Source organism: Falco cherrug, chromosome 6 (assembly GCF_023634085.1).
Source record: "Falco cherrug isolate bFalChe1 chromosome 6, bFalChe1.pri, whole genome shotgun sequence".
In the NCBI taxonomy this organism is placed as follows: domain Eukaryota; kingdom Metazoa; phylum Chordata; class Aves; order Falconiformes; family Falconidae; genus Falco; species Falco cherrug.
Window position 1 is genome coordinate 11,330,544 of NC_073702.1, and position 25,458 is coordinate 11,356,001.

Consider the following 25,458-nt stretch of genomic DNA (forward strand, 5'->3'; position numbering starts at 1 on the left):
AACCTGGGAAAGGTTGTACCCTGGTAGGTCTAACATGAAGGCCGATGTCCAGTCTTTGGCAGCAGCCAAGGTTCAGCACCTAGAGAACAGCATCAGCCAGGGTAGCCAGCAGTGACACTGTCAGCTCAAGCCTCAGGGCTTTCTAGTTAACAGTACTTAATAGAGTGTACTTCTGTGAATTTGTCCAGTCATCTTTTGATCCCACCTGAGTTTTCAGTCTTCACAACATCCACCAGTGCTGTGCCTCACAGTTCAATTACGCTGTTTTAATTATTTTGAAATTGCTCTTCATCTCCATCACCTCATGCCCTCTAGCTATGCATCAGGAGAAATAGTGAACAAAATATTCCCTATTTACTTTCTCCTCATTACTCATGGTTTGAGAGATACTCCCACCCTGTCATATGTTTTTCCCAGAGTCATTAACCTTCTACAGTAGTACTAAATGGCTAAAATTTAGAATACCATCAACTACAGTCCACTAAGATTTCACTTGTCTGTTTTCTCACAGCTGTTTCATTAGCCCAGAAGAATCTACAAAGCATTTTTCTTTCAATTTTACAATTTTCTTTTTCCTTGTCTTTTGGTTTTGTTTCAGGAGGGTGTGGCACTCATATTCAGAACGTAAAAAAAGCTGCTTCAATTCCTTCAGCGGCATCCTCCTGACTTCAGGATTACTCAAACCTTTGCAGAAAGTTTTTTTTGCCTGGCAAGCGAGCTATTGAAGGAGCCCAGCACTGTCACCAGCCTTTGTTCCCACATCTGAGCCACACTTCCCCACCTCCTGAAAAGCACCTGTGTAGCTGAGTGGGGCTGTGCTGTCAACCAGATCAATAAACCAGTCTTTCTGCGTTAGGCAAAGAAAAACACAGAGATGCTTTTCCGTCTGGGTCACTTCCCTGGCATGCTTTAGATCTCAGCCTTACTACAGCTGCCTCAGCATGACTGAGAAGCTATTGAATAGCAGCTCAGAGATGGGAAGGAGTGGCTGAGCACAGGGACAAGGGCAGGAACAACTTAAAACATCTTTCCTGTCAAGGACAATAGTAACGGCTCCACACCCACATGAGAATGTTTCCAAAAAATCCAGTCCTGACACTCACTGGAGCACCACCCTCACCTACCTCAGCCTATAGAAAACTATTGAGCATATAAATAGTACTGGTAAATATTACTCCCAAGTAATACATGATCACATGAGTTTTTCTGGTTTCCACCCCATCATCTCTCTCATTAGAGAACATTAAGCAGCCCTGTTTGTACTTGCTAAATGTCTCTAACAGCCACTGCAAGCCAAGTCAGAAATGCAGTTCCCAAATTAAGGGCATTTAATGCAGGCTGAATAAACCTGACACAAAGTTTTGAACAGGTGAACCTCCAGTTCTTTTTGCAACATATTCCACAGTGTATGAGGAGTGTACAGCTGAAAGGACTGGACTGATAGAACTACTATCAACAGCAACGTGCAAACTAGATCATACTGGTTTTGTTATGCAACAGTTTTGCTTTACTATTTACCTTTTCTATCTTGCATAGTTAGTTCTTCCTCAGCAACTACTCAAGTCACCATGAACTGCTGAAACGCCCCTGAAACTAGGCAGAGATTTCTAAATAGTCTTTGATTCCACAACCCTTGAGACTAGCTGTACAGCAGGGCACAACAAATTTCTGTATATTCACTTATAAAATGAATGTAAGGGCATTTCACTTAAAAAAAAAAAGACTAGTAGTCTATAAGATCTTTATATTAATGTTAAAACCCTTCACTTTTTAAATAACTTTTGTACAGAATCAAAACACAGCACAGACCTTAGGATAAAATATGTATGCTTTTTTTATATCTTTCCTTATAGAACTACACACTAGTTAAAGTTTTGTGAGGTTTGCATAATATCCTGAGTTTGCCATGAGAGAAGGATTTCTTCATCTCATGGTCTATGTTTACTTCTGGTTTTGCTTCACAAAAACAAACACAAACACAATGTTATTCACATTATCAGGAGAACTGAAATCTCTCTGGGATTGGCAATGTTAATACTCACATTCACTTCCACCTCTATGGACCAGTCTCCTAGCGGAGGGTTCATTGATAACTGAAATTTCCTGGAAACTATGCCCAAATCACCCTGCTCCATCAACCACTGCTGAATCAATTTCTTCCGAGGGTCCTAGGAGAAAAGTCAGGCTGCATATTAAATGTGAGCAGTCTTGCTAACAAGATTTAGGTAGCAATACATATGATCTCTATTTGTCACATAAAGTGGGAACATATGACAGATTTCTATGTATAACTTAGGTTCCTGCAGATACTTACTCGGATATATATATTCAGAGATGCTTTGTAAGGTTTGAGATCAGGGTAGACAGTGACAATCCGAAACATCACATCTTGTCCTGGTTTATACATAGATTTATCAGTCTGGATGAACACAGAGATGCTCTTTGACATGTACATCAAGCTGGTACGGTTAGAGAAGATGCGCCGGCCATCAGCATGGCCTTCCACCAGTAATTCATAACTCCCAGAAGCACTGTTCAAAGGCAACTAAAAAGACAATAGCGTTAACTATATTTAACTCTCTGTTAACTATCCAAATATTCTTGAAGATATTATTGTTCCAAAAACACTTGACATAAAGAACTGACATACTCCTGAACTTATCATTGTATGTAAATTCTGAAAAAAAGAGAGGACTTCATGGCTTTAAAATGTCATTTCAACAATTACCTGAAAATGTGTTAGCAGAAGCATCTTTTAACATATTTGCATCCGATTTTCAGTACTAATCAAGTTTCCAACAATCCATGTATCTATGCACGCCACAGACTCACACACAGATTGCGCTCTATCTTTTCTTTTCATAGGTATTTAGAAATTTCTTGGGTTTGATATTGCGGGCTAATATTTCTCTGACTTTATCACTTTTTGGTAATGAATTTTCCAGAAATGAAAGAGCTAAAGAAGCTATATGAGGGCAAGATAAGGACAGCAAGAAAACCTTGCACTTCTTTTTACAAGCTTGTGCTTCATGTCCTATGGGATAGAAAAATACTGAGAATGAAGATCTCGTGAGATGGGGTACTGTTTTTCAATAGAAAGCTCACTGCTTTTGTCTCATTTCAGTTTAGTGATTCATAATTACAGCACATATTGCGACTGATCTAGAAAGTAAAATAAGTATTCTTCCCAAAATATTAAGGAATAAAGGAAGAGACATTCTATACAGTTAACTTATTTAGGATAGACATTGAAGGCTCCTTCAGTGCCGGCAGTAAACACACATACCACTGGCAAGGAAATTTAGACCACGTAAGCTCAGAATACCCATGCACAGGTCTCCCTGTCTGTCTCCCTAGTGGGCAGAGGAAACAGAGCTCCTAACTCAGACGCATCAGTTCATTTCCTAAATTTAGGTGGGCGGAATCCCAGCCACGGAGGTTAAAACTCTTGAAGCAGAGCTGCTGCAGCACACGGCAATTTCACTCAAGCACAGCCTACACGGACAACGAAGGACCCCCAGGGACATCCCTGCCCAGATGCCTGCTTCTGTACTGCCGCGTGCTTAAGAGTGTCTCTTTGAAGAAGAAGGGTTTTAACACAATACACAGCTCGTTCCAACAAGTAGCCCTGCTAAAAAGCTTAAGAGTCACATGCTTCTGTTTGCAGTTACAACAGTAAATCTGGAGTAAAACCTCTGAAGTCAAGACAACTAAAACAGACAGGCTTGCATTTTTCAGCATAACATATGGAAACAAAGCACTCCTCTTACACTGGTAATGAAAATTACAGCTGTTAACTCACCAGGCACAGCACTTCAAAAGTATCCTACCAAGCTCCATAATGAAAGGCTGTCATGCTGTCAAAACTAATTTTAAGAGCCCACAGTGAGGTAACAGAAATTCCCAAACAGGAAAAAATGTCACAGGATGACAAACGAAGGAGATGCAAATGTATCAAGTATTGTTTCCTTCTCTGTGTGTTTACCTATAAAGAGGAATCAACTCCAGTGTCATCCCTCTCTGTTGACTCTGTTTTAGAAAACAAGCCAGGAAGGGGAAAAATAAACAGGCTCTTTTTTTCCACCCATAAGCAGGCGTATGATGACACAGGAAGAAGAGATTCCCCCTTTAAAATCTGGACTTATATAACTACATTTTAGGTGCAAAGGTCCACACTGAAATAGATCCTGCATTTTCTTCAACTGCAGGTTTTCGTATACACATTGCCAAGAACATATGATTCACATATTTCAACACTCTCCAAATTCCATGCCAAGTATTCTGGAATATATTAAATAGGAGGAAAACAGCCTTAGTTCCTGTATCTGTCAAATATTACCTAAAAATTGATTAATTTATGAATATTATCATTTATTAAAGAAGGTGTAGTCCTTAAAATGCAGACAGGATACCCTACAAGAAGTCCAGGAAACATTATAAATATTCAAAATCAAAATGGGGGGAAAACAGGTTGTTTTGTCTCATCATAGTGGTGAATTGTGCTCTTACAGCATTATTTTAACATACTTGCAAGGACTGTCTTTGATTTCTTTGTAAGTCTGTAAATGCCATTTAGAGACCTCATATATTTTTATGTATGTTTTTCCTATCATGAAAAATGATAGACAGGATGGTTTGCTCCCTTGATTTTTATACTTTTTGTATTTCAAAAGATCTTTCCTTCCTGCAACATGGTGGCAAAACTGCCTGTTGTACCTTTCTTGATGTAAAAGCCAGAGGCAATGAAGTTGCTATTGCCACAGAAGTGAATTAGGACAGCTGAGGTGCAAAGTAGCCCACCTTCGGGTTCACACATCTATACAAACAGAAACTGCATATTTCATACAATAATGGTTAACTGCTTACCTCAGCCCCACCAACTCCTTCTCTAAAGGGTTGTTTTTCAACCCAAATATGAGCAAGACAGCTTTTAACAGTAGGCAGTAGGAACCTAATGTGAAAATATTTTAGTCAATACATCCCCCAAGTGAACGGTATTACAATCTCCATTCTGGGACTCCTAATGTAAGAGAGAAAAAAGCCATCGCACATACTTCTAACCACACCAGCCACCATCACGAGCACTTCAGACAAGGAAGCTACTGTTTCCTCTGGAAATGATGACAGCTGAAATCAGACACTCATTACCCACCTTCTGCTACCAGCCAAATAGACTTGGGGCAAAACATAAATCTACTGTGGCTATACGAATGAAAAAGCATCTGATTATTAAAAAGTGAGTCAGTTTTCATCACTTCAGATAGCGGAAAGAGAGGGAGGAAATCACCTCACTTAGTTTTAGGTGCTTTAACACTTTAAGACCTGGCCAGATTATATTAAGGAACTTGTTAATTTAATCTTTTTTTAAAAAAAAAAAACAAAACCTGAATTTTGTTTGTTGATTTACAGTTTGTATAGATGCATTTCAACCTAGTAGTCTTCATAATGTTGAGCTGCTTATTATCACTGATTACCCATCAATCAAACATTTCCAGATTATTTCATCGGATATACAGTTTGAGATCAGAATTAAAACCCACTGGATTTAGGGATACTCAAGATTTCCAAATGTTTAAAAAAATAAAGATTTTGGTAAAACTTTTTTTCTGACACAAATACATCATTTTCACAAATACATGGATCGGGTTTTCAAGATTATCATCCAGGATTATAAATTCAGGACTCATAGTGAACACACAATTCAGTATTACACATTTTATTGACCAATTAGCTTATTACGTACTTTCACTGAACATGCATTTCTGAATCCTTAAGAAGACTATATATAAATACATTTTTTTATTTTCGTATTTCTAAAGTATTGCTTTGCACAATTCTTTCAGCTCTTATCAGCCTTCATGGTGTGTCTGAGAGACGTAGGTATCTGCCAGTCAAAAAAAAATCCACAAAGTAAAGTTCTGTGTGCAAGTTTTATCAGCTTGTGCTGATGCTGGAAATTAGCTCCCACATACTGTAATTACTTCTAACAAGTTGCAGAGCACTTCATCTGAAAACTCCTTGGCTTCCTGATCAATAAATATGCTCATCTGAGAATGTGAAAAGAGCTACAATCACATACAAAGTACATCATCTTATCGACACCAACTGAGGAAAAGTTAGAGAGTCAACAATTTATAAGGAAGGAGGAAAGGGAAGAAATACTTACTGCTGGAAGAACAAGAGTCCCAAAGGAATCTGAATGAAAAAGAAGAAATACCACACTGTCAGAAACCTTATAAAAACTTACCAAAACATCAGCATTATCAGGTTAATTAAAAGAGCAGTGCTGCTCCCCCGTTCCCACACTGCCCATAATCGCCATTGGACAACCGAATTACCTTGACGCACCTACTCTGCAGCTCAGGGCACATGGACTGTCCAGCCAACACACATGCAATGGCTGTGACCAGCTGGCGGCATGCACATGCTTACCGGCCAGCTGATAGCTGCCAAACACCGTCCGAACGTGAAACTAAAAAAATACACAGCCTACAGCAACTGCTGTATTAGTCAGTATTGACACAGTGTTTATACTTCATTCAGCCTCTCATTCCCTGCATTTACTCCTCCCAAGTCTGCCAAGGCCCCTGCCATCCACCACCGGGTTATGGGATATGCAGCCCACCTCCACAGATACATGAAGGACTACAAAGGAAGGCCGGCAGCTGGGGGAATCCCAGTAACACCCAGGCCCATCCCAGGGGAGCATTCAGCCCACCACACATCCACCGCCACAAGCCCAGAGGCACGCCAGCGGGGGGAACCCCAATGCCCCAGTCACAGACATGATCTCCCTACCATCAGGCTACCAGATTCAGCAAATCCCTAACAATCACCACTGTCCAAATTCCACTAAAAGAACCAGCCAGAGCAGAACAGCCCAGAAAAACTGAAATGCAGTGCTCTGCTTAAATAATGATCTGAGGGTGCCAGCAGTGTCCCAGCTGGGAGCTACCTAAACAAGGAGAGTACGGTACTGCTGTCCTTGAGAACTCCCCTCTCTGGTACTACTGCCCTAAGACCAAAGATCCCTGTGCTTCTGCAAAGAAGTTGCAGAATCAACTCCTTCACGTGTAAGAGAAACCCAGGATATTTTGTATTAATCTCTGGGGTTTAGTAGGCAACTACTTTTTGTAGTCATTTTTATCAAGATTGACAATTTTTCTAGAAGGAATAAACCAGAAAAAGACTACGTTGTTAGAGAAAGGGAATACAGCAAAAAACCTACCTTTAATCCTGGCTATTCCCTCTAGCATAACCTCCCACCTGGTGGCTTCACTGCTATGAAGCAAAGCCCGCAGCGCGGCAGTATGCCTGTGCTGAGCCATTACTTCTACAACAACCTAGAGCTGCTTCTTCACTGGGCACTGGCTCCCAGCTTCCCCTTCACCAGATAAATCCGCTCCACCCCTTCCTCCCTGATGTGGTTGATGGAAGATGTAGCTGCATACTGGAGCTCATACTTTAGCAGTCCTGCACATTAATTCTCTGTTTGGTGGGGGCTGACATCCATGTTCTCCACTTGGAACATTTTCGTTTATATTCCCATAGACTGAAACACCTTCACAACCTATTCAAACCACTGCTCCACCTGAGTTATTATTTTCCATTGATTCTGCAGCTCACATAAAGACTCTATTTTTTAAAACCATGCACAAAATTTACCACCCTTAAGCAAAGAAGCACCCAGAATTAACCATACTCACGCATTACATCACCATGGGAATAAGTAACCAACATATTAATGTATGTGGGTCAATACAACTTATTATAACTATTTTAGTTAATGTGCCTTCAAATATTTTTAGAATCCAAATAAATGTGCTGTTACGCCTCTGGATATCATTACATCATGGAGCCATCAGTGCCACAGCTTTTATTTTAATTACATAAGTGAATAGAACAGGACTAGAATATTTCAGTTGGAAAGAACCTACAAAGATCAGCTAAATCCAACTGCCTGACCACTTCAGGGCTGCCCAAAAGTTAAAGCATGTTATTAAGGACATTGTCCAAATGCCTCCTAAACACTGACAGCCTTGGGGCATCAACCACCTCTCTAGGAACCATGTTCCACTGTTTGACCACGGTCTCAGTAAAAAATGCTTTCTAACGTCCAGTCTGAACCTCCCCTGGCACCGCTTTGTGGATTTTTGGGAATCCACATGTCCTATCACTGGATATCAGGGAGAAGAGATCAGCACCTCCCTCTCCACTTCGCCTCCTCAAGAAGCTGTTGAGAGCGATGAGGTCACCTTTCAGCCTCCTTTTCTCCAAACTAGACAAACCCAAAGTCCTCAGCCGCTCCTCATGGGACATTCCTTCCAGCCCTGCCATCAGCTTTGTTGCCCCCCTCTGGATGCATTTGAGGACCTTCACATCCTTCTTAAAATTGTAGGGCCCAGAACCATACACAGTACTCAAGTTGAGGACGTACCAATGCTAAATACATCGGGATAATCACCTCTATTGACCAGCTGGTTATGCTGTGTTTGATGTACCCCAGGATGTGGTTTGCCCTCTTGGCTGTCAGGGCACTCTGCTGACTCATATTGACTAATATTTTCTTTTGCCAATTCCATTCAGTTACTTTTTCATATCTCCTAAAAAGCTATGGGTTTATACCTGTCTTTTACTCATCTGTTTCATGGAGTAAGAAAAAAAAAAGTAAAAAGAGGAAAGAATTAATTTATTTTATGTCCTTCTTGATCCTGAACATAAAAGCATTCCATGATGAAACAATCACTTGACCTTTGATCTACAATAAATGTTAATTTTAAAAGGCAAGGAATTCTTTCCTTTGACAGTGACAAACAGAAGGAAGTCTTGATGGACTGAACACAGGTTGTCCTGGCTGCTGCACTAAAGGAAAGATCCCATCCAGCAGTACCATCTATTCAAATTATAACCTGGGTTAAGCCAAATGACTCGCATCCCACAGATGAAGTTTGTGGGTAGCACACCCCAACACTTCATTCAGGTATGCAAAAGCTTAGTGGGAATGGGTGGCATCAGGCCCTAAGCAACACAGTTCTTCCCATAACATGTTTATACCACTGTTAAAGCCACAATTATTTTCCTATCATCCCGCTCTTCACCCAAGAAGCAGCCCATGCAGTCGTTGACTCTGAGCAACCCTGCCAGCCTTTGAGGTTTTCCAGACAGGAGACTCAGGCAAAATACACACTTATTTTCTCAATAACCAGCAGCGAGGCATCCTGCCCTACTGCAGGGCGGCAGGGAGCCCCACACTCCACCAAGCTTGCTTGGCACACAGGGCTACATCTTGACCCGTGCCAATAGCCAACACACTAGCACACACGCACCACAAGGGCAGAGCATGGAAGGGGGCTGCTGCACATCGCCCTGCACAGCATCTAACAATTTCCAAAGCAACCTTACACATAACAGGGCAGGTACTTTGCAGCTTTCTCATCAGAGCAGGGCCCACTTGCCTCCACCTATTTTGAGAACCACTAGCACACAAAAGACAGAAACCTTTAAGGTAGAAATACCAGGTTTCTTCTGTGTTCCCAGGCCTGGGAAACCTAACATCGGGTCTGAGCCAATATACAGCTGTGATGCAGAGGGGGAAGCAGTTGGGGAGGAGGGAGATTTAAATCACAGTCACATCTTCTTTGTGCAACTCGAAAAGCATTTGCCTTCTGAAGCAGTGTCATGAGTTACAGCCTCGCTGGCTGCCTTGATAAAGCCCAGAGAGCCACCTCATTCCCAACCAGTGAAAATCATAAAAGAGGCTCTGGGGCATGAGGTAATCTTCCAATTCATGTCACTACGTAATTATTTCGTTAGGAACTGAGCAGCCCAGGCAGATCCGAAACTCTTTGGCGTTGCTGTGAATTTCCGCGTCATGCAAGATTTTCCCATGTTCTCAGAGACTACCAAGTTGCAATGAATTCCCTGGAGCTCTGCTCAGCTACGCCCAGGGATGGCTTCAGATGTGCTCAAGTGAGAGCCGTAGGCAAAGTAGTTCCTTTATGCCAACACTGAATTGCTGAAATTCACCACATTTTTCTGTCTACTATATGAACTGAAGTTATATTTAATGATACAGCAATCTCAGGCTTATAAGCAGTTAACCATGCCCCAACAGCCAGCACAAGGCACTGCTCTGCTAGAAGCTCAGCTATATCATGCAGCTGGACACTTTTACCCACCGTGCAGTGCATAACACTTCCACGTGGTTTATACACAACATCAGTCGAGTCCACTGTCCCCAGAAATGGCAACATCTGTCACCCTCCTTTGGCACATCCTTGCAAGGGACCCCTTCAGTTGTTAAATACACCTCTCAACAATTACAGGTGACGAACTCCAGGCAGTAGAAGTAGGTTTAGAAAGGATCCCAGAACAGCTCTGCCACCTGCACCAAGCATTGTGGACAACAAAATGTTTCCTCCCGATTCATCATTCCTGCTCTGTGCAGCAGCAGGCTAACCAGCACAACTGCAACAGGCCACTGAGGGGAAAGACCAAGGAAGAGCACGGGTCCCTGCTGCCGCAAGGGATTAGTTAAAGAAAACTCCCAGCTGGGAGCCATGCCCTAGCTGCGGGGGAAGGCAGGAAAAATTCAGTGGACCTTTCCAGGCTAATCTTGAGGAAAGTTAAAAAACAAACAACAAAAAAAAATCCCCACAGAAGTCACAGGGCCCCTCAAGAAAAAACATCCTTCCTCATCATTTACAAAATCATTTCTCTCACAGAATTCCTGAAGCTTGTACTGTATTTATTCAATAAATACTGCATTGAGGAAATACATGGTAATACTGCGGGAACAAACACCACGTTGTCCTGCCTCCTTTTCCTCAGAGTCCTTGGCATTTAGGACAGTCCAGCAGAAGAGAATCCAAAGGCCATGTAGACAGCAGTGGGAAATTAAATCATCATCTTAATGTACCCAGCCACCATGCCATTTTTTGGAGGTCTAATAGTACTGTTAACAGCAAAGCAAGCAGGAAAAAATTCTACAGAGCCAAATACATGCAAATTTTTTTAGACTTATGAAGAGCTGTATAAACACTGCAGTCTTACGTTCTTCCCACTGCATGGGCCTGACCCAAACCAAGAAACGTATGCTACACTTTCATGAGCTGATACCACCAGCGCTAGGACTAGACATAAATGTTTCAGCTGCCACTCCCAAAAAAGGGCAGAGGTTCCAGAAAAATTACTGTATGGCTTGGCACAGTGAACTAGAGCTTGTGCCAACATAAATCAGCACAGCAGCACTTCAGTCTCTGATTTATACAAATTCAGGTCTTGACTCTATATTCTAGCTCATGTGGCAGGTATCACTACAGACTGTCTCACTTAACCTTTTCTACCTACATCCTCATTCCTTCTTAGTCTTGTGTAAGGATGTAAAAATGTAACTGGAATCACTTCAGATTGATTTACTGAAATGATGCTACGTCTTTCTTCTGGCAGCTGTGTTCACATAGCCATGCTTAGGAAATGTTTACAGAGAAGCATTTTCTCTGCAGTGGTAAATGGAATTTTTTCTACTGTGGAGTCTATTTAAAAAAACTCACAACAGAGAAATAAAAAATAATGTTCTTCAATGTTCTTCCACATTTTTAGATCTTCTTCCCATCCCAACTATATACTTTTTTTGGTGTTTTTTTTTTTTTAAAAAAAAGAAAGCATAAATAACAAGGCCTAAACTGTCTATAGAGAGTGAAAATATTTTTTTCTTCACAAAAGGAGGCCTGCAAATCTGTTGAGTTCACAGGTTTTTTTAAACATGTTACAATCCTCATCTATTATCCTAAAATTAGCACCCAAATTAGCACTGTTTAGTTACTCAAGTAGCTCAAAATACATAGTGTGAGCCACTGCTGTTAAGTTATGGCTACATTTGGGCCAGATAGAAGGAGGGGCAATACAGCACTCAAATGGATGCAATAGGGACTGCTAGTGACAGGCAGACATCCAAAGCCAAACGCCAACAGGCCTGTAGCAAAGGGGTATAATTCTCCACAAAGCCTTCTAAACCCTTCCTAAAACCCTCCCGCCTGCAGCACTATTTACACTGCCCTCCACAGCCACTCATTACCCTACTCCCTATCTCCACCACCCCTTATCCATTTCAGTCCTTTTGGCAATTTTGGAGGCTAAAAGCACTCAAAAATTATAAAGGGAGAGAGGCAGGGTAGCAACACTTACTATAAAGGCAGGCATAAAGAGACAGGAGGAATAATCTGAACTGGACCTGAATTTACCACCTGAGGGTCCGGTCAAGAGACTGCATTGCAGCTCTAGAAGACAGGAGAAAGGCAACATGCACAGACATTTTTGCAATTAAAGTCATGTTTTACCAAATTCTGCAGTTGCTAGCAACTTCTAGCTTTGGTCTACGGTGCAGACTGTAGGGATATTTTCCTGACAACCAGGACAAGTCATGACAAAAAAACCTTCTCCAGCTAATTCCAAAGGTTTTTCCCCAATATGCCTTTACTCCAAGGTCAGAAGAGTGGTGGAAACCCAACCACAGAAAGCACAACCAGAAACACTCATGGCCACGACAGAGGAGATACAGTTTTACCACAAGGCATGAAGACAAGGGCTGCTCCTCTGCCCCCTCACCATGGCATTCCCTACTTCACACAGCAAAGGAGTCGTGGTACCTCCCTGCTTGTACCTTTTACCTGTTCAGCCCTTCTTTCATCAGCACTGCCAGATCCACCCCTAAGAAATACCACCATCTTCCACCCCCTCAGACAGGCGGACACACGCTGCCGATGCTGGGTGACCTGTTGTTGCCCTGCCACATCCACGATCCCTTCCACAAACTAACACCAAGTTCCCTGCAGACTGGCCTTTATAATTTCTTTTTACACTTAGGTCATAATTCAGACATTTAATTCTCCACTTAAGTCTTCTAAAGTAAAACAACCAACTCTATGATTATACTACTATTATCACTTTGAGATGTGTGGTCAGACAGTAGCCAGCTGCAAGCAAGAACTCAATACTTAAAATGCTCTGTGGTTTATCTGAGGCACTGCATGATGCGTAGTAAAAAAAATGGCTTAATATTTCTAAAACTAAATCATCTCTTCAATCAGAGACCTTCTGACAGCTATCCAGCAGCTACCATCCCAGACACTTAAACACAAGTACAGGCTCTTTTCAACTTCTTCCCAAGATCAGCCTCTAAGAGACATCCATGGACTTTTTGTCATGTGCATGACATTATCACTGCTTATCATAACCAAATAACTATATTCCCATGAATTACAAATTTACAGCTGTTAGCAAGACAAGTTTTGAATACTACAGAGAAAACTTTCATGACATCAGATCCAATCTATGAAACTACATAGACGATTCTGAACAATCTCAGATTTAAGCCTGAGAAATTAATTTAGTTCACTTTGTTTTCCTTTAGTGACTGTACACAAACACACAAGCTCACAGGCACATGCACATCCTGCTTTCAAGGCGCTACTGGCCATCATTATTATCCATTCTGATGTCCATGAAATAAACACAGACAAAGCCACTATTGCTGCAATTTAAAGCAGCCAAAGTTTTTGTTCTGACTTAAAACATAGGGAAACCATACAAGGACAAAATGCGGCTAAGTCTGTCTATGCTAGAGATTTGGCAGTATCAATATCACCCTCATTGCATCAATGGCTGCAGCTGGAGCAAAATTCCAAAGTGAAATCACCTATCAGACTCATTTACTGTAAATACATTATCCAGGAACTATTTAAGTTTCTCTTAAAGGAATGAAAGAAGGTTTGTTTTCATATTGGTTTTCTTCCATTTTCTGGAAAGCATTCAGAGTCTGAGATGAAATAGCCACATAACTTTTCTGAGATCACAAAATTATTTAGATATATAAAAATATTACCAGAGACTCCATTAATTGGTAAAAAATTTAATATATTTATATATTGAATGAATATAATTATACAAAATAAGCACCTGGATGTCACAACTGTACCTCCAGGAAGCTGGAGAAGTAAGGGAGAAGAGGTCTGTCACTCTGACCACATTTTCTACACACATACTTATTTGGACTGCAGTAAATCTAGGTGAACCAGCATCATTTCTTGCCATGTGCTATTCAACCCATGCAGATAGGATCTCAACTCTGCCTTCACAAACAGGTAGTTAGGGATAGCAGAGCATGGGAACCAGCAATGCTGCCAGTGCAGATAGTCCTAAGAGTCTCATGAAAAGAGAAGTCACCTGTGTGTGACTGCAGACCCATGAATTTCCCAGCTGCTTCTTGTCTCTGCAGGTACTTCTAGAACCCTCAGCACCTTAGTTTGGATGTCTTTCTAATTAGACGCCAATAAGGACATCACCCTATACCCATCTGGAGATGCACTTTTAGCTCCCATCCCTTTCTCTTCAAAGCTACCTTTTTTGTACCTGAAGGGTAATAACCAGGTGCGTAGCACACTTCTCCTGACACTTTGCCACAATGCCTACCATCTTTCCTCCTGCTTTCCAGAACGTAGAAGAGTCCCAGGGTCAAATCAAAAGTCTGTTTAGCCCAAAGTACCATCTCCAACAATGGTCAAGGACAGACATCTGAACAGCATAAAAACAGAACAAGTACACAGTGACCCCTCCTTGGGTACTCTTTCCAGCCTATGCAATCTGGAGCTTGGGGCCTGACAAGCCAGAATTCGTGTTTTTATACTGGACCAGCCTTTGATGGACTTTTGCCTCACGAATTTGAGCAATCACATTTTCCACCCACAACATGTGGAACACAGAGTTCCACAATTTATTTCCACCTCATTAATCACAGATTCACAGAATGGTCAGGGTTGGAAGGGACCTCTGGAGATCAGCTAGTCCAACCCCCGGCTAAAGCAGGTTCTCCTAGAGCAAGACTCACAGAGTCAAATCCAGGCAGGTTTTTAATTTCGCCAGGGAAGGAGATGCCACAGCCTCTCTGGGCAGCCTGTTCCAGTGCTCTGTCACCCTCAAAGTAAAGAACTTTTTCTTCATATTCAGATGGAACTGCCTGTGTTGCAGTTTGTGCCCGTTGCCCCTTGTCCTGTCACTGGGCACCACTAAGAAGAGCCCAGCCCTGTCCTCTTGACGCTGGCCTTTAAGATATTAGTGGACATTGATCAGATCCCCTCTCAGTCTTCTCCTCTCCAGGCTACACAGGCCCAGCTCTCTCAGCCTTTCCTCACAAGGGAGATGCTCCAGTCCCCTCATCACCTTGGTATCCCACCACTGGGCCCTGTGCAGCAGTTCCCTGTCTCTCCTGAACTGGGGAGCCCAGACCCGGACACAGCACTCCAGATGAGGCCTCACCAGGGCAGAGCAGAGGGGCAGGATCACCTCCCCCAACCTACTGGCCACGCTGCTCCTAATGCACCCCAGGACACCGTTGCCCTTCCTGGCCACCAGGTCACACAGCTGGCTCATGGGCAGCTTGCTGTCCCCCAGAACCCCCAAAGTCCTTTTCTGCAGAGCAGCAGGTCACCCCTGGCCTGTGCTGGTGCATGGGGTTGTCCCTCCCCAGGTCCAGGACCCTGCACTTGCCTGTGTTGAACTTGATGAGGTTCCTGTCTGCCCAGCTCTCGCTGAATGGCAGTGCAGGCTTCTGGGGTATCAGCCTCCTCCCAGCTTTGTACCATCAGCAAACATGCTGAGGGCACACTCTGTCCCTTCAGCCAGGTCACTGATGAGTAAGTTGAACAGGACTGGACCCAGTACTGACCCCTGGGGAGCACCGCTGGCTACAGGCCCCCAGCTGGACTCTGCTGCTGACCACAACCCTCTGAGCTCTGCCATTCATCCAGTTCTCAACCCACCTCACTGTCCACTGAGCTTACCCATGCCTCTTCAGCTTATGTATGAGGCTCACCTTCTTTTGTCTGGTTTGAACTTGTCTTCTGATGGATTTCCTATCTTTCCCTCTGCTATCTCTGGAACATCTCCAGTTGGCTCACAGCCTCCATGAGGAATGTCCCAAATCAGGCACAGCATTCCCCAGGATGCCTAATTAGAGCTGTGAAGATTACTAGAGTACTTACAGAAAATATTTCTGTGTATATACTTGAGTACAGCATTTGCCTTCTTTTTTGAGCACCACAGTATTACTTACAAGCTTCCACCTTCAAACCATCACCCACGCCCACCACACACACCCTTTTCTGCAGGACTGCTGCCTCACCTTTTTTCCCATCCAGTAAACACATGCTCTTTTATTCCTCAACAAGAGCAGAATTATGCAGTTCCCCTAGTGAATCATACTCCGTTTTTTCCCCTAATAATTTCCTGTATAGCCAAAATGAGTTTAAAATCTAATCCTTCCTCCCAGCATCCTTGCTGCTCCTTCACTGATCTAATAAACATTCTCCCCTTCTCATCCATGTCAGTCATACTGAACAATACAGTTTCAGGGCAACCCATTTCCAGTTTGAGAGTGAACCACTTTAGACCTACTTTGTGAATAGTATTTTCCATCCAGCCACAAACGTATTTAGCAAGAGTTCCATGCTGTCCCCGCTTCTCCAGCTGCCTTGTCAGCGTGCCACGCCAGACTATCAACAGCCCTACTAAAGTCAAAATATAACAATATCCCACTTCTTATCCACCTACAATCCCTGCCAGCCCATGGTGGAACACATTTTATTTGCAAGTTTTCAATCTCCCAGAACCCCTCTCTTCACTCATGCTCTCAAAACTTCACTAGCATTTCAAACAATTCCCTAAATATTCTACAGGTAATTTTATCAGGCCTAAACATCTACTTTACCAAATTACTCTTTAAACTGTTCCTCCCCTTTTGTTGCCTTAATTCTTAACCCTTTTCCATGGCAGTTAGTTGATCCTCTTAGTGAAGACTGAACACTTACTCCCTCTCAGCATCACTGACCTTTCTCATTAGAGTAGCAAGCCACATCCTTTGCTAGTTTTCTTGCTACCAATATGACATTTAAAAATCCTGCCTTATTATCCTTCACATTCTTTCCTACTCACGGTTTGGCCTTTCCAGCTTTGTCATTTCTTACCCATGCTACTCCTTTAAACTCTATCTTTGTAATCTGATCTCATTTTCAGTTTATACAAATGGGTTTCCTTTTATCTGATGTTTTTTGGCCCATGTTAAGATCGCGTTTAGTTACTTTATTTCTTACCCTTCTGCTATGTTAATCGTACTACCCCATTAATATGAATCCCTCAAGAGTGTTCTCCCTTTGCTTCCCTTCCTTCTTGTTTCTGATAACATCTTACCTTCCAATGCCCGTTGTTTATTGGCATCATTTCCCCCACCACCACTAAGTTCACAGCCTTTACTTTGTTTTTCCTCTCTTCTCCCATTCCTAAAAGCTGTAAAGCACCACCAGTTTACAGTAGCAACAGGAAACCCCACACTGGCACATGTAATATTCCCTCCTCTCTAAGAGTTGCCACACTACCACCATTTCTGATAGAAGTCAGTTATTCCACTCTTCTCAAGGTACTGTGAAACAGCCTACAGCGTCCAGTCCGCCACACTCTCCTTCGCTGAATATTGGTGAAGACCATGGTGAACAAACAACCTCATGCACAAACCTGTAAAACTTGAGCCACAGAAGGACTCTCCCTCAAATTTCAAACTGTATCCAATCAGTAAGAAAAAGTTCAACTACTGGATGAGCTTGATACTTCCATCTTTCTGCAAATTACTTAATGGCCCTGTTAGCAGGATAGATTCAACAAAAGGCACAGAAGCCTGTTGGTATTTTTTTTTTCTTATATGTACTCCAGCAATACAAAAGCCTGTACGAGAGGGTCCTCTTCTCTGCTAGCTCCCTTGCCTCTGGATCCAGCCCGAATACCTCCTTGCCCAAAACTTTTCCTTCGGTCTACTTTTGCATAGGTTATCTGCCTGTGCTGACTGACAACTTATTTTTCATGAGGCACAGTTACACATGTGTTTGGAAGTGGAGGTTATGGACACAAAATCATGGGACTCATTCTCTCTTGCTGTTTGGCTTTTTAGGCATTGATGCAGAATTAGGCAGAAAGGAGCTGTCCCACTAAACTTCCAGCAAAATCCTTTACCCCACAGATTTTCAGCCTAGATTTTGTGGTCACTGACGAGTGAGTCATTTCATTCTGAAATAAGGTGCAGAAGCAACTCAAGGTTAACAAAACTGACTGGCATACTTAAGCCATTCATTCCCATTTGGCTGTTACTATATAACTTACTATCCCTAGTGCTTTTCGCCGTTTCACATACTAACATGGTCAGAACCATATTACTAAGTATGCAAAACATGCCTTCGGGTAAAAGCAGATTTTCCATTGTCTATACGGATGATCACTACAAGTCTGAGCTTGACAGACATTCTCACAAACTCTACCATGTTTCATAAATCTTAGCTGAGTATTTACCACGCTCTAGCTCAGTAACCTCTATTAACAAGTACATTTACTCCTCTCTAGAAGTACAAAAAGCAGTACAAATTAATTAACATGTACAAGTAATTTACGGGGAACCCAAACTATGCATGCTATTGTAAACCAGATTCTTCACTTCACAAAGTAGTTCTCACTCACTGTGCCTTAAATAAATTACGTTGTACCTTAAATACCCAAAGCTCTAACTAAATGTTATTCTTAAGAATTAAAAACATTCAGGCAGGTGGGTAAATGATGACAACTCATTACAAATGAAAGCTTTTTCTAAAACTAATTCGTTTTTTCAGCTTACATGTACTTACTTTTTCCAAACCATTCTAGCACCAACAAAGAAAACAGACTTTTCAGAAGCTCTCACAATTAAGGTATAAGGTTTCTCATACACTAACACACGCTGCAACGTCTAGGGAGCAAACCCTGTACAACAACACTTCTTGCCAATTCAAACTACATCTTTATTGATCAATGACTGGATAAATATGCATGGCAAGAGTCACTCTTCACTGTAATCACTGAAAATCAAGCCATTCATGCATAAAATTTAACTTGTCTGTCTGTTATTTCCATCTTTTTTGTTGTTGTTGATGACCCAGAAAACCCAACAGCTCAAATTGCACATAAGCCATTGTTATCTTCTGCAGTCAATTTCAATCAGGGTGAAGATCTTTCTGATACTTCATCTCCACAGAGAATGTGTCAAGGCTTGATACCGTGCACAGAAACAGCTTTAGTTAGTGCTTCGTGTTTTTCTGGAGACTGCTGCAAACAATGGAAACCTATTCTCCCCTGGTGACGCCCTGACTTATTTTTCTCGGTTGCACTTGCTCACACAAAGTTTACCTGTAGCAGCAACATCCTGCTTGCAGACATTCGGTTGGTCTGTGTTCACATTTAATCTAATTAACTTAATCCCTGTACCAAAACATTGGTCTTAATCTCCCTTGCTACAGTACGCTTGGATTCTGGAACATTGAGCCAAGCTCAAAACATCAGCACTTCCTTAAATGTATGTGCACGCACACTTTCTCCCTCACTCCAAAACATACAAACCAGCCACTTTATTAATAAATACATTATTCCCCTTTGTTATATGAGAAGCGTGATAAAGATGTGAACCAACCCCAACTGCTAAAGCCTTTCTCTAATGGACGATTTCCCAAGCATCACTCAGATATCAAAATTCTACTTCCAGTAACATTAAAACAGTGAAATGTTTTATCAACCATCACAGGGCAAGCACTCTATTTCTTACATAAAGCAAGAGTTATATAAAGAAAAAATAACTATGCCTCTAATTCAGCAAGATCCTTTTACGGAACTAACTTGGAAATTCAGACCAGTACATGCACCATACTGAGCTGCTGCTGGAGAACCAGAGCACTTAACTTTAAGCAACTGCAGATGCACTTTGCCAGACAGGTATGTTATAGCGCTTACGCTTAGGTACTCAGCTGAACTCAGCCTGCAAGATTAAACAGCACTAATAAAAACAGTGTCTTTCAGACTGTCCCCAGCATATCTGTCCCCAGCATCCAATTCCCAGCTCTGCACCCATCTCATTTCCATCAGCACAAATGTTGCACACTGAACCAGGGAACCTGTCTGCCTAAAAAAATATTCAACAAAATAAAAACTTTAATTTCAGTCAGATCAGTTTCTTAACTCAGTTAATCCCCTGCTTTTGCCGCCACCATGCAAGGAAAAATACAGAGCATAACTGAGCCAGCTTAGGCAGCAGTGCCACTAAATTTGCAGCCTAACCAAGGTAGGTGATCAGTTCCAGCTTCCTGGATATTCAGCATGTCAACATCTTCAGCTACACTATGCCTCTCTTAATACTTACTCTGCATAGACACATGGCAATGAAAGTCATCAAATTCATGTGTACCGCAGGAACAGTAATACCACTGTATTAGCCACCCTGTGTAACCCAATGGGCCCAAATGACAGATAAAGCAACATTTTCTGGGCACTAATATATGCACCAATGATGTCATTTAAAGAAGATTTTGTGTGCCTGGAGATATATTTGGGGTTTTTTCCTTCAACTGCAACAGCTGGCCTAATAAAACTTCCCCCAGTCGTCCTTCAGTCACATTCTTAGACTAACACAGTTACAACAGTATTGTTACATATTTTATCTTAAAGTTGTTTTGTGAGGTGAAGAATTTAAAGCTTTAGAATCTTACCCTGACAAACTGCTTTCTCTCTGGGTAACTCTATTCACAACTGATCCACTTGTGTAGCACCTTCAGATACGTGCCTTCAACACTGCCTCCTCTGTTACAGGGCAGTTCCCTTGCCCCTGGCCCGTAACAGTTTTGCCTACATAGTTATTCACAGAGAACAAATGACTAACAAATTATATAACTTGACTTTAATGAATGAATGGCCACATCCCAAATTTTAAGATCTTTGCAAGAGGAAATACACTGCATGCTCAGCACCTTTTTTTTTTTTTTTTAGGTTCCATTTATCAAGTAAAAAAGCATGGAAAATTCAAATATATATTTAAAATATATTCTGCTTTTTCCTCACTGTATCCAGCCTGATACAGTGTCACACCTATGCCTGATCACCCAGCATTCCCTCTGACTTCAGCAACTCACAGCGTCAAGCATCGTTCTGTGTGCTGTGCAGATACGGACATCCAAATATTTTCACATGCTTGGAATTACCAGGCACTTGTCTGCTTTTTAATGTTGAAAAGGACAACAGACAGGTTGAAACCCATGCAAGTCTCACTGAACTTGATGTTAAGCAGAACAAAAGCAGGAAATAAAAGCCATATAGTTAGAAGAAGAAAAGGGGAAGACAGTTTTTCTTGTAAAAACAATGAATCAGTTGGTTTGGGTTTGGTTTTTTTGGTTTTGTATCAAAATATTGCCAGGAAAGGTCTGAAGAAGAGTTGTGAACTTAAAAAGGCAAGCTCGCTACTAACAGCGTAATAAATACATCGAAGTTATTTTCTCCACAGAGTATGAATGCTCCTTTGTCCAATGCTGAATCCTCTGCTATGTCTAATCCAATAGGCTTGCTCTATTTTTGAATAAGCAAAATCTAAATATGCTATATAGTGTGTTATGGAGACTTAAGATGAAGGACCGTAGTAGGCATGGCAGCCAGTCTGGTTTACTTGCATGAAGATTTTAGATGCTAGCAAACCTGTCCTCCTAAAGTACTTGCCTTAGGCATACATCACAACAACCATTAGTATTACATTTGGATGCTAACAGATCAGGTGTCTAAATATGATTTAAATAAGGAATGAAAATTTAGATGATTCTTTTTTTATCAGCCTTACCACTACAGGAAATTTACCTCGGGTTTATCCTTTTACACTGGCTGCTGGAGGACACAGAGCTGGAAACAATATAAAATTAGAGTGGATAAACAATACCCAATTTGAAGTATAACCTGCCAATGCATAGTTCTGGCGAACTTTTTCTGAATATTTGAAATAGCAAGAAGGGGGTTGATCAGATATGCTTTTCTGCATCACGAGGCCATGAATTCCTCAATCTGGTCAAATGCACTTCACCACACTCAAAATTTCAGTCTTTTCTACAGGTTGTGAAGGGAGGCGGCCTTTCATGAAGGCTTTGAAATGAAGGTGTGATGTTTCCAATTAAGGTATCTACATTATAAGACATTAACAGAAAAATTAGTTGACACTAACAAGAAGAGAGTGCATTACAGCAGGGTAGTTTTTTTCTAGGACTTCATATTGCCCCCAGACTCTCTACTTACAACAAGTAAAAAGCTAGAGTTTGGGCATCATTTATATTGCCTCACACTAAGAACAGTCTGAAAGCTGGATTATCCAGACAAAATATTTTCTTTCTCATGAGGGAAAATCTCAGGCAGGGCATCTCTGTGCTTCTGTTCCCAGCTGGCCTTTATGCAATTAACTGCCACCACATCTTCTATTGCTGCCCGGGGCATAAATTAAATCAGCCTGCTCTCAGGGGTATTTATCTTCAGTCCTCAACCTGTCCCACGATCCAGTTCTTGATCCTTAAAAATTTCTGTTTCCGCAAATGCACAGAGCTTCCAAGTAATGGTGTCTGACACAGTCATCTCCCCTATCCTCCTCAGATTCTCCCTTTCCTAGGGCATGAGAAGCAGCCATCTGCAGATACTGTATCACCTTGTTTGTTCCACCCCTACCATTATCCTGTTTGCTTCCACCTTGCACCCTAACAACAAGCCTACCAGTGAGGACCTCTTCTTCTACTTGTTCTTCATCCCACCACATTGACCAGAGTACTTCCTGGCTTCTCAGAAATCCTATATCCATCACACTTTGCTACTATTGGATTATTTTCAGAGTTTACAATGAGTTGGCACACCCATGCAACTAGTCACTACCCAGCTCAGTCACCCACCCGCACACAGAACCAGCAGAGCACAGGATTGTTTTCTCTTAAGTGGCCCCTACTTGGTAAAATAAAAGCTCCTATTTTAGTACCATTTAGAAGCCGGGATATTTTGGGAGCAACAGACTATTGTGGGAGAAAGCAAATCTAAATCCTTCCAGGCCAACTCCGTTCTCTTACCTTTCTCAAAGACCATCTCCCTGCTCAAGATGGTCTCGTTATCTCTGATCACTTCTCCCCTGACGGTGACCTGTGCTGGGCTGTCCGGCAGCAGAGCCACCCCGACAGTCATGTTTGCTCCAGGCCTGATGTTCCAGGGAGCCGCCACCAGGAATGCAGGTCTGGAAAATCCAAACGGGCAGAGGGAGAAAGGGCAGGGAGTGAAACACAATCCCAAAAAAAGTAACAGCGTCCGCACAAGAACGCACGGCGCAAGTTGCAAAGCCCTCCCGTTGCGCTCCGCCGCGGCGGCTGGAGGCGATGCTCGCTCAGCGGGCGCTGGCGTGCGGGACGGGGAGAAGGCAGCGCTGCTCCGCGCAGCTGCCCGCCGGCCGCCGGCACCCCCGGGGAAGCGCCCCCGCCCGCGCAGCCTGCGCGCCGGGCAGCATGAGGAGGCGCGGCGCCCCGCGCACCCGCCCGGCCCCGGCTCGCCCGGCCCCACGTACCCGGCCGCCGCGGAGCTGCAGAGGAGCAGGAGCAGGAGGCGGCGGACAGCGCCGCGGTCCCCCGCCATCGCGCTCGGTGCGCGCTGCCCCGCGGCCGCGCTGCCCGCAGCCCTGGGCCCGCCCCTGTGCGCGGCGCCGGCGCCGGGCGGGGGCGGGAAGGGAGAGGCCGGCGCTGCCCCCGCGCCAGGCGCGCTCCGGCGGCCGCAGCCGCACCAGCCCCGCGGGGCGTTCCCGAGGCCGGCCCGGCGGGGGCGGGGGGCCGGCGGCACGGCGGGGGGAGGACGAGCGCGCTTCTGTCCCATGGGTGCGGTTCTGCCCCCCGCAGCCCTCGCGCCCCGCGCCCTGGGGCAGATGCCGCGGGGGAGCGGGTGGCGTTCTCAGCCGAACGCGCCACCCCAGCAGATGAACCCCCAGCGTAACGCCGCCCGCCCGCGGCACCGAGCGCAGCGGCAGCCCGCGGTGTCGGGAGCGCCCGCTTATCCCCGCGGCTTTGCACCGCAGAGACTGGGAGAGGCTTGGAGAGCCCCCCGAGGCGCGCTGGCACGGGGCTCAGGCTCGCAGGCAAACCGGCAACAGTTCTGGGTCTGAACAGGGACAACGATGCTGGCAGAAATTCCAGGAGCCTCGTAGCTACTCAAACGTGAACCGGTTGGTAATGTAGCTCTGCCTGGACTGGCCTCCGTGCCCAGTATCTGCGAAATAAGGTCATGTCTGCATACGCGTCTTAACCCACTTTCAGAATCCAAAACGTGCACTGAAGCAGCTTGGGTGACATTTTGCTCCTTTAGCATCTTCATGCTGAGTGGAGTGGGCACACCTAACAATGTTTTGATTCATCTGAATTCTCTCATCCCTGCGCAAGTCTAATACATTTAGAAATGCCACCCAGTTCTTGAAGTCTGCCTCTTCAGAAGCGCTGGGCTGGCATCCTCTGCACTGTGTTACAAAATACGGTCAGTTGTAGCGCTGAAAAGGAGCAGCATATTTCGTTCCTCTGAAAACCAGGTACGAACAGTAAATGCACACTGTGCTCCAACAGTATCCCAGGCAGTCATGCAGTCTTTTCACATCTTTTAAATCCGCTTTTCTAAGTTTTCATACCTCTGCTGATTCTTTTTGGGGCACCAGTCTCTGCAGTGACAGGAGAGGGTGCCATCTCTGTAGGCTAGGGACGGGGTGATACTACAGCAACCACAGCTGATGCCTGGAAGGTCAGTCTTGGCAGCTCCTCACCTGCAAAAAGTGCACGATGAGGCAGCGTTTGGGAGATGTTTGCTGTTATTTGTAAGTCCTTAACTTGTGGTTTGTGAGAAACAGGCAGGGAAGATGAACAGTCAATGCCGCTCCTTTTCTTGGAGATGGTGGGAAGAAGCGCTTACAGGTAGTGCTGTATCCCAAGCACCCCAGCCCGGAATGGTGAAGTTACTCTCACAATACACATTTCTCCAGTCTCTGGCACTGAGCCCAGCTGGCACTCCAGCATACCTATCGATACTGATCAGCTCTCTTAGTCTCCGAAACAAGGTGGCCACATCCAAACTTCCTATTGGGTGTGGCCCATGCTAACCCCCAAACCACACCGTGACCTGGTGAAGAGAGCACTTGCTGGCCAGGGCAAAGCCAAAGTCAACCTGAGGGTAGAGACAACCAGCCTCTAGTCCCAAGATCATTTGCTGGCACTGTTTTAATTCATTAGCATGGATGTAGCCCAAAAGTCCATTAGTGAAAGTCCTTGCAAATGTCACAGATTTTGCCCAGTTGTGCGACAGTATTCGCACACATATCCCATCTTCCCTTTACTTTCCTAAGGGCTTGGTATTTAAAGATACTTTTGTATATGTTTTTGATCTTTCCTTCTACAGAAACACCAATAAAGGAATCCTACAACAGAAAGTAAGAGAAGAAATGGATTATTAATACTAGGATTTCATCTGTCCTGGATAGATTTATCACTAATAAAAAAATGGATAAACAGAAATTAAGCGTTAGATGCCATGCCA

General features: G+C 43.5%; 1 protein-coding gene across 1 annotated transcript in view; it reads right to left on the reverse strand.

Moving 5' to 3' along the window:
• CD109 (CD109 molecule) overlaps positions 1-23,659 on the reverse strand; it is an 83,478-nt gene extending 59,819 nt beyond the window's left edge. The window contains exons 1-5 of the mRNA XM_055714682.1: positions 23,459-23,659; positions 22,974-23,134; positions 6,167-6,195; positions 2,315-2,545; positions 2,043-2,168 (exon numbers count right to left, since the gene is read on the reverse strand). Coding sequence (XP_055570657.1) covers positions 2,043-2,168; positions 2,315-2,545; positions 6,167-6,195; positions 22,974-23,134; positions 23,459-23,526 — 615 coding nt within the window. The 5' untranslated portion in view covers positions 23,527-23,659. The remainder of the gene's footprint in view (positions 1-2,042; positions 2,169-2,314; positions 2,546-6,166; positions 6,196-22,973; positions 23,135-23,458) is intronic.
• Positions 23,660-25,458: the final 1,799 nt, after the last annotated feature.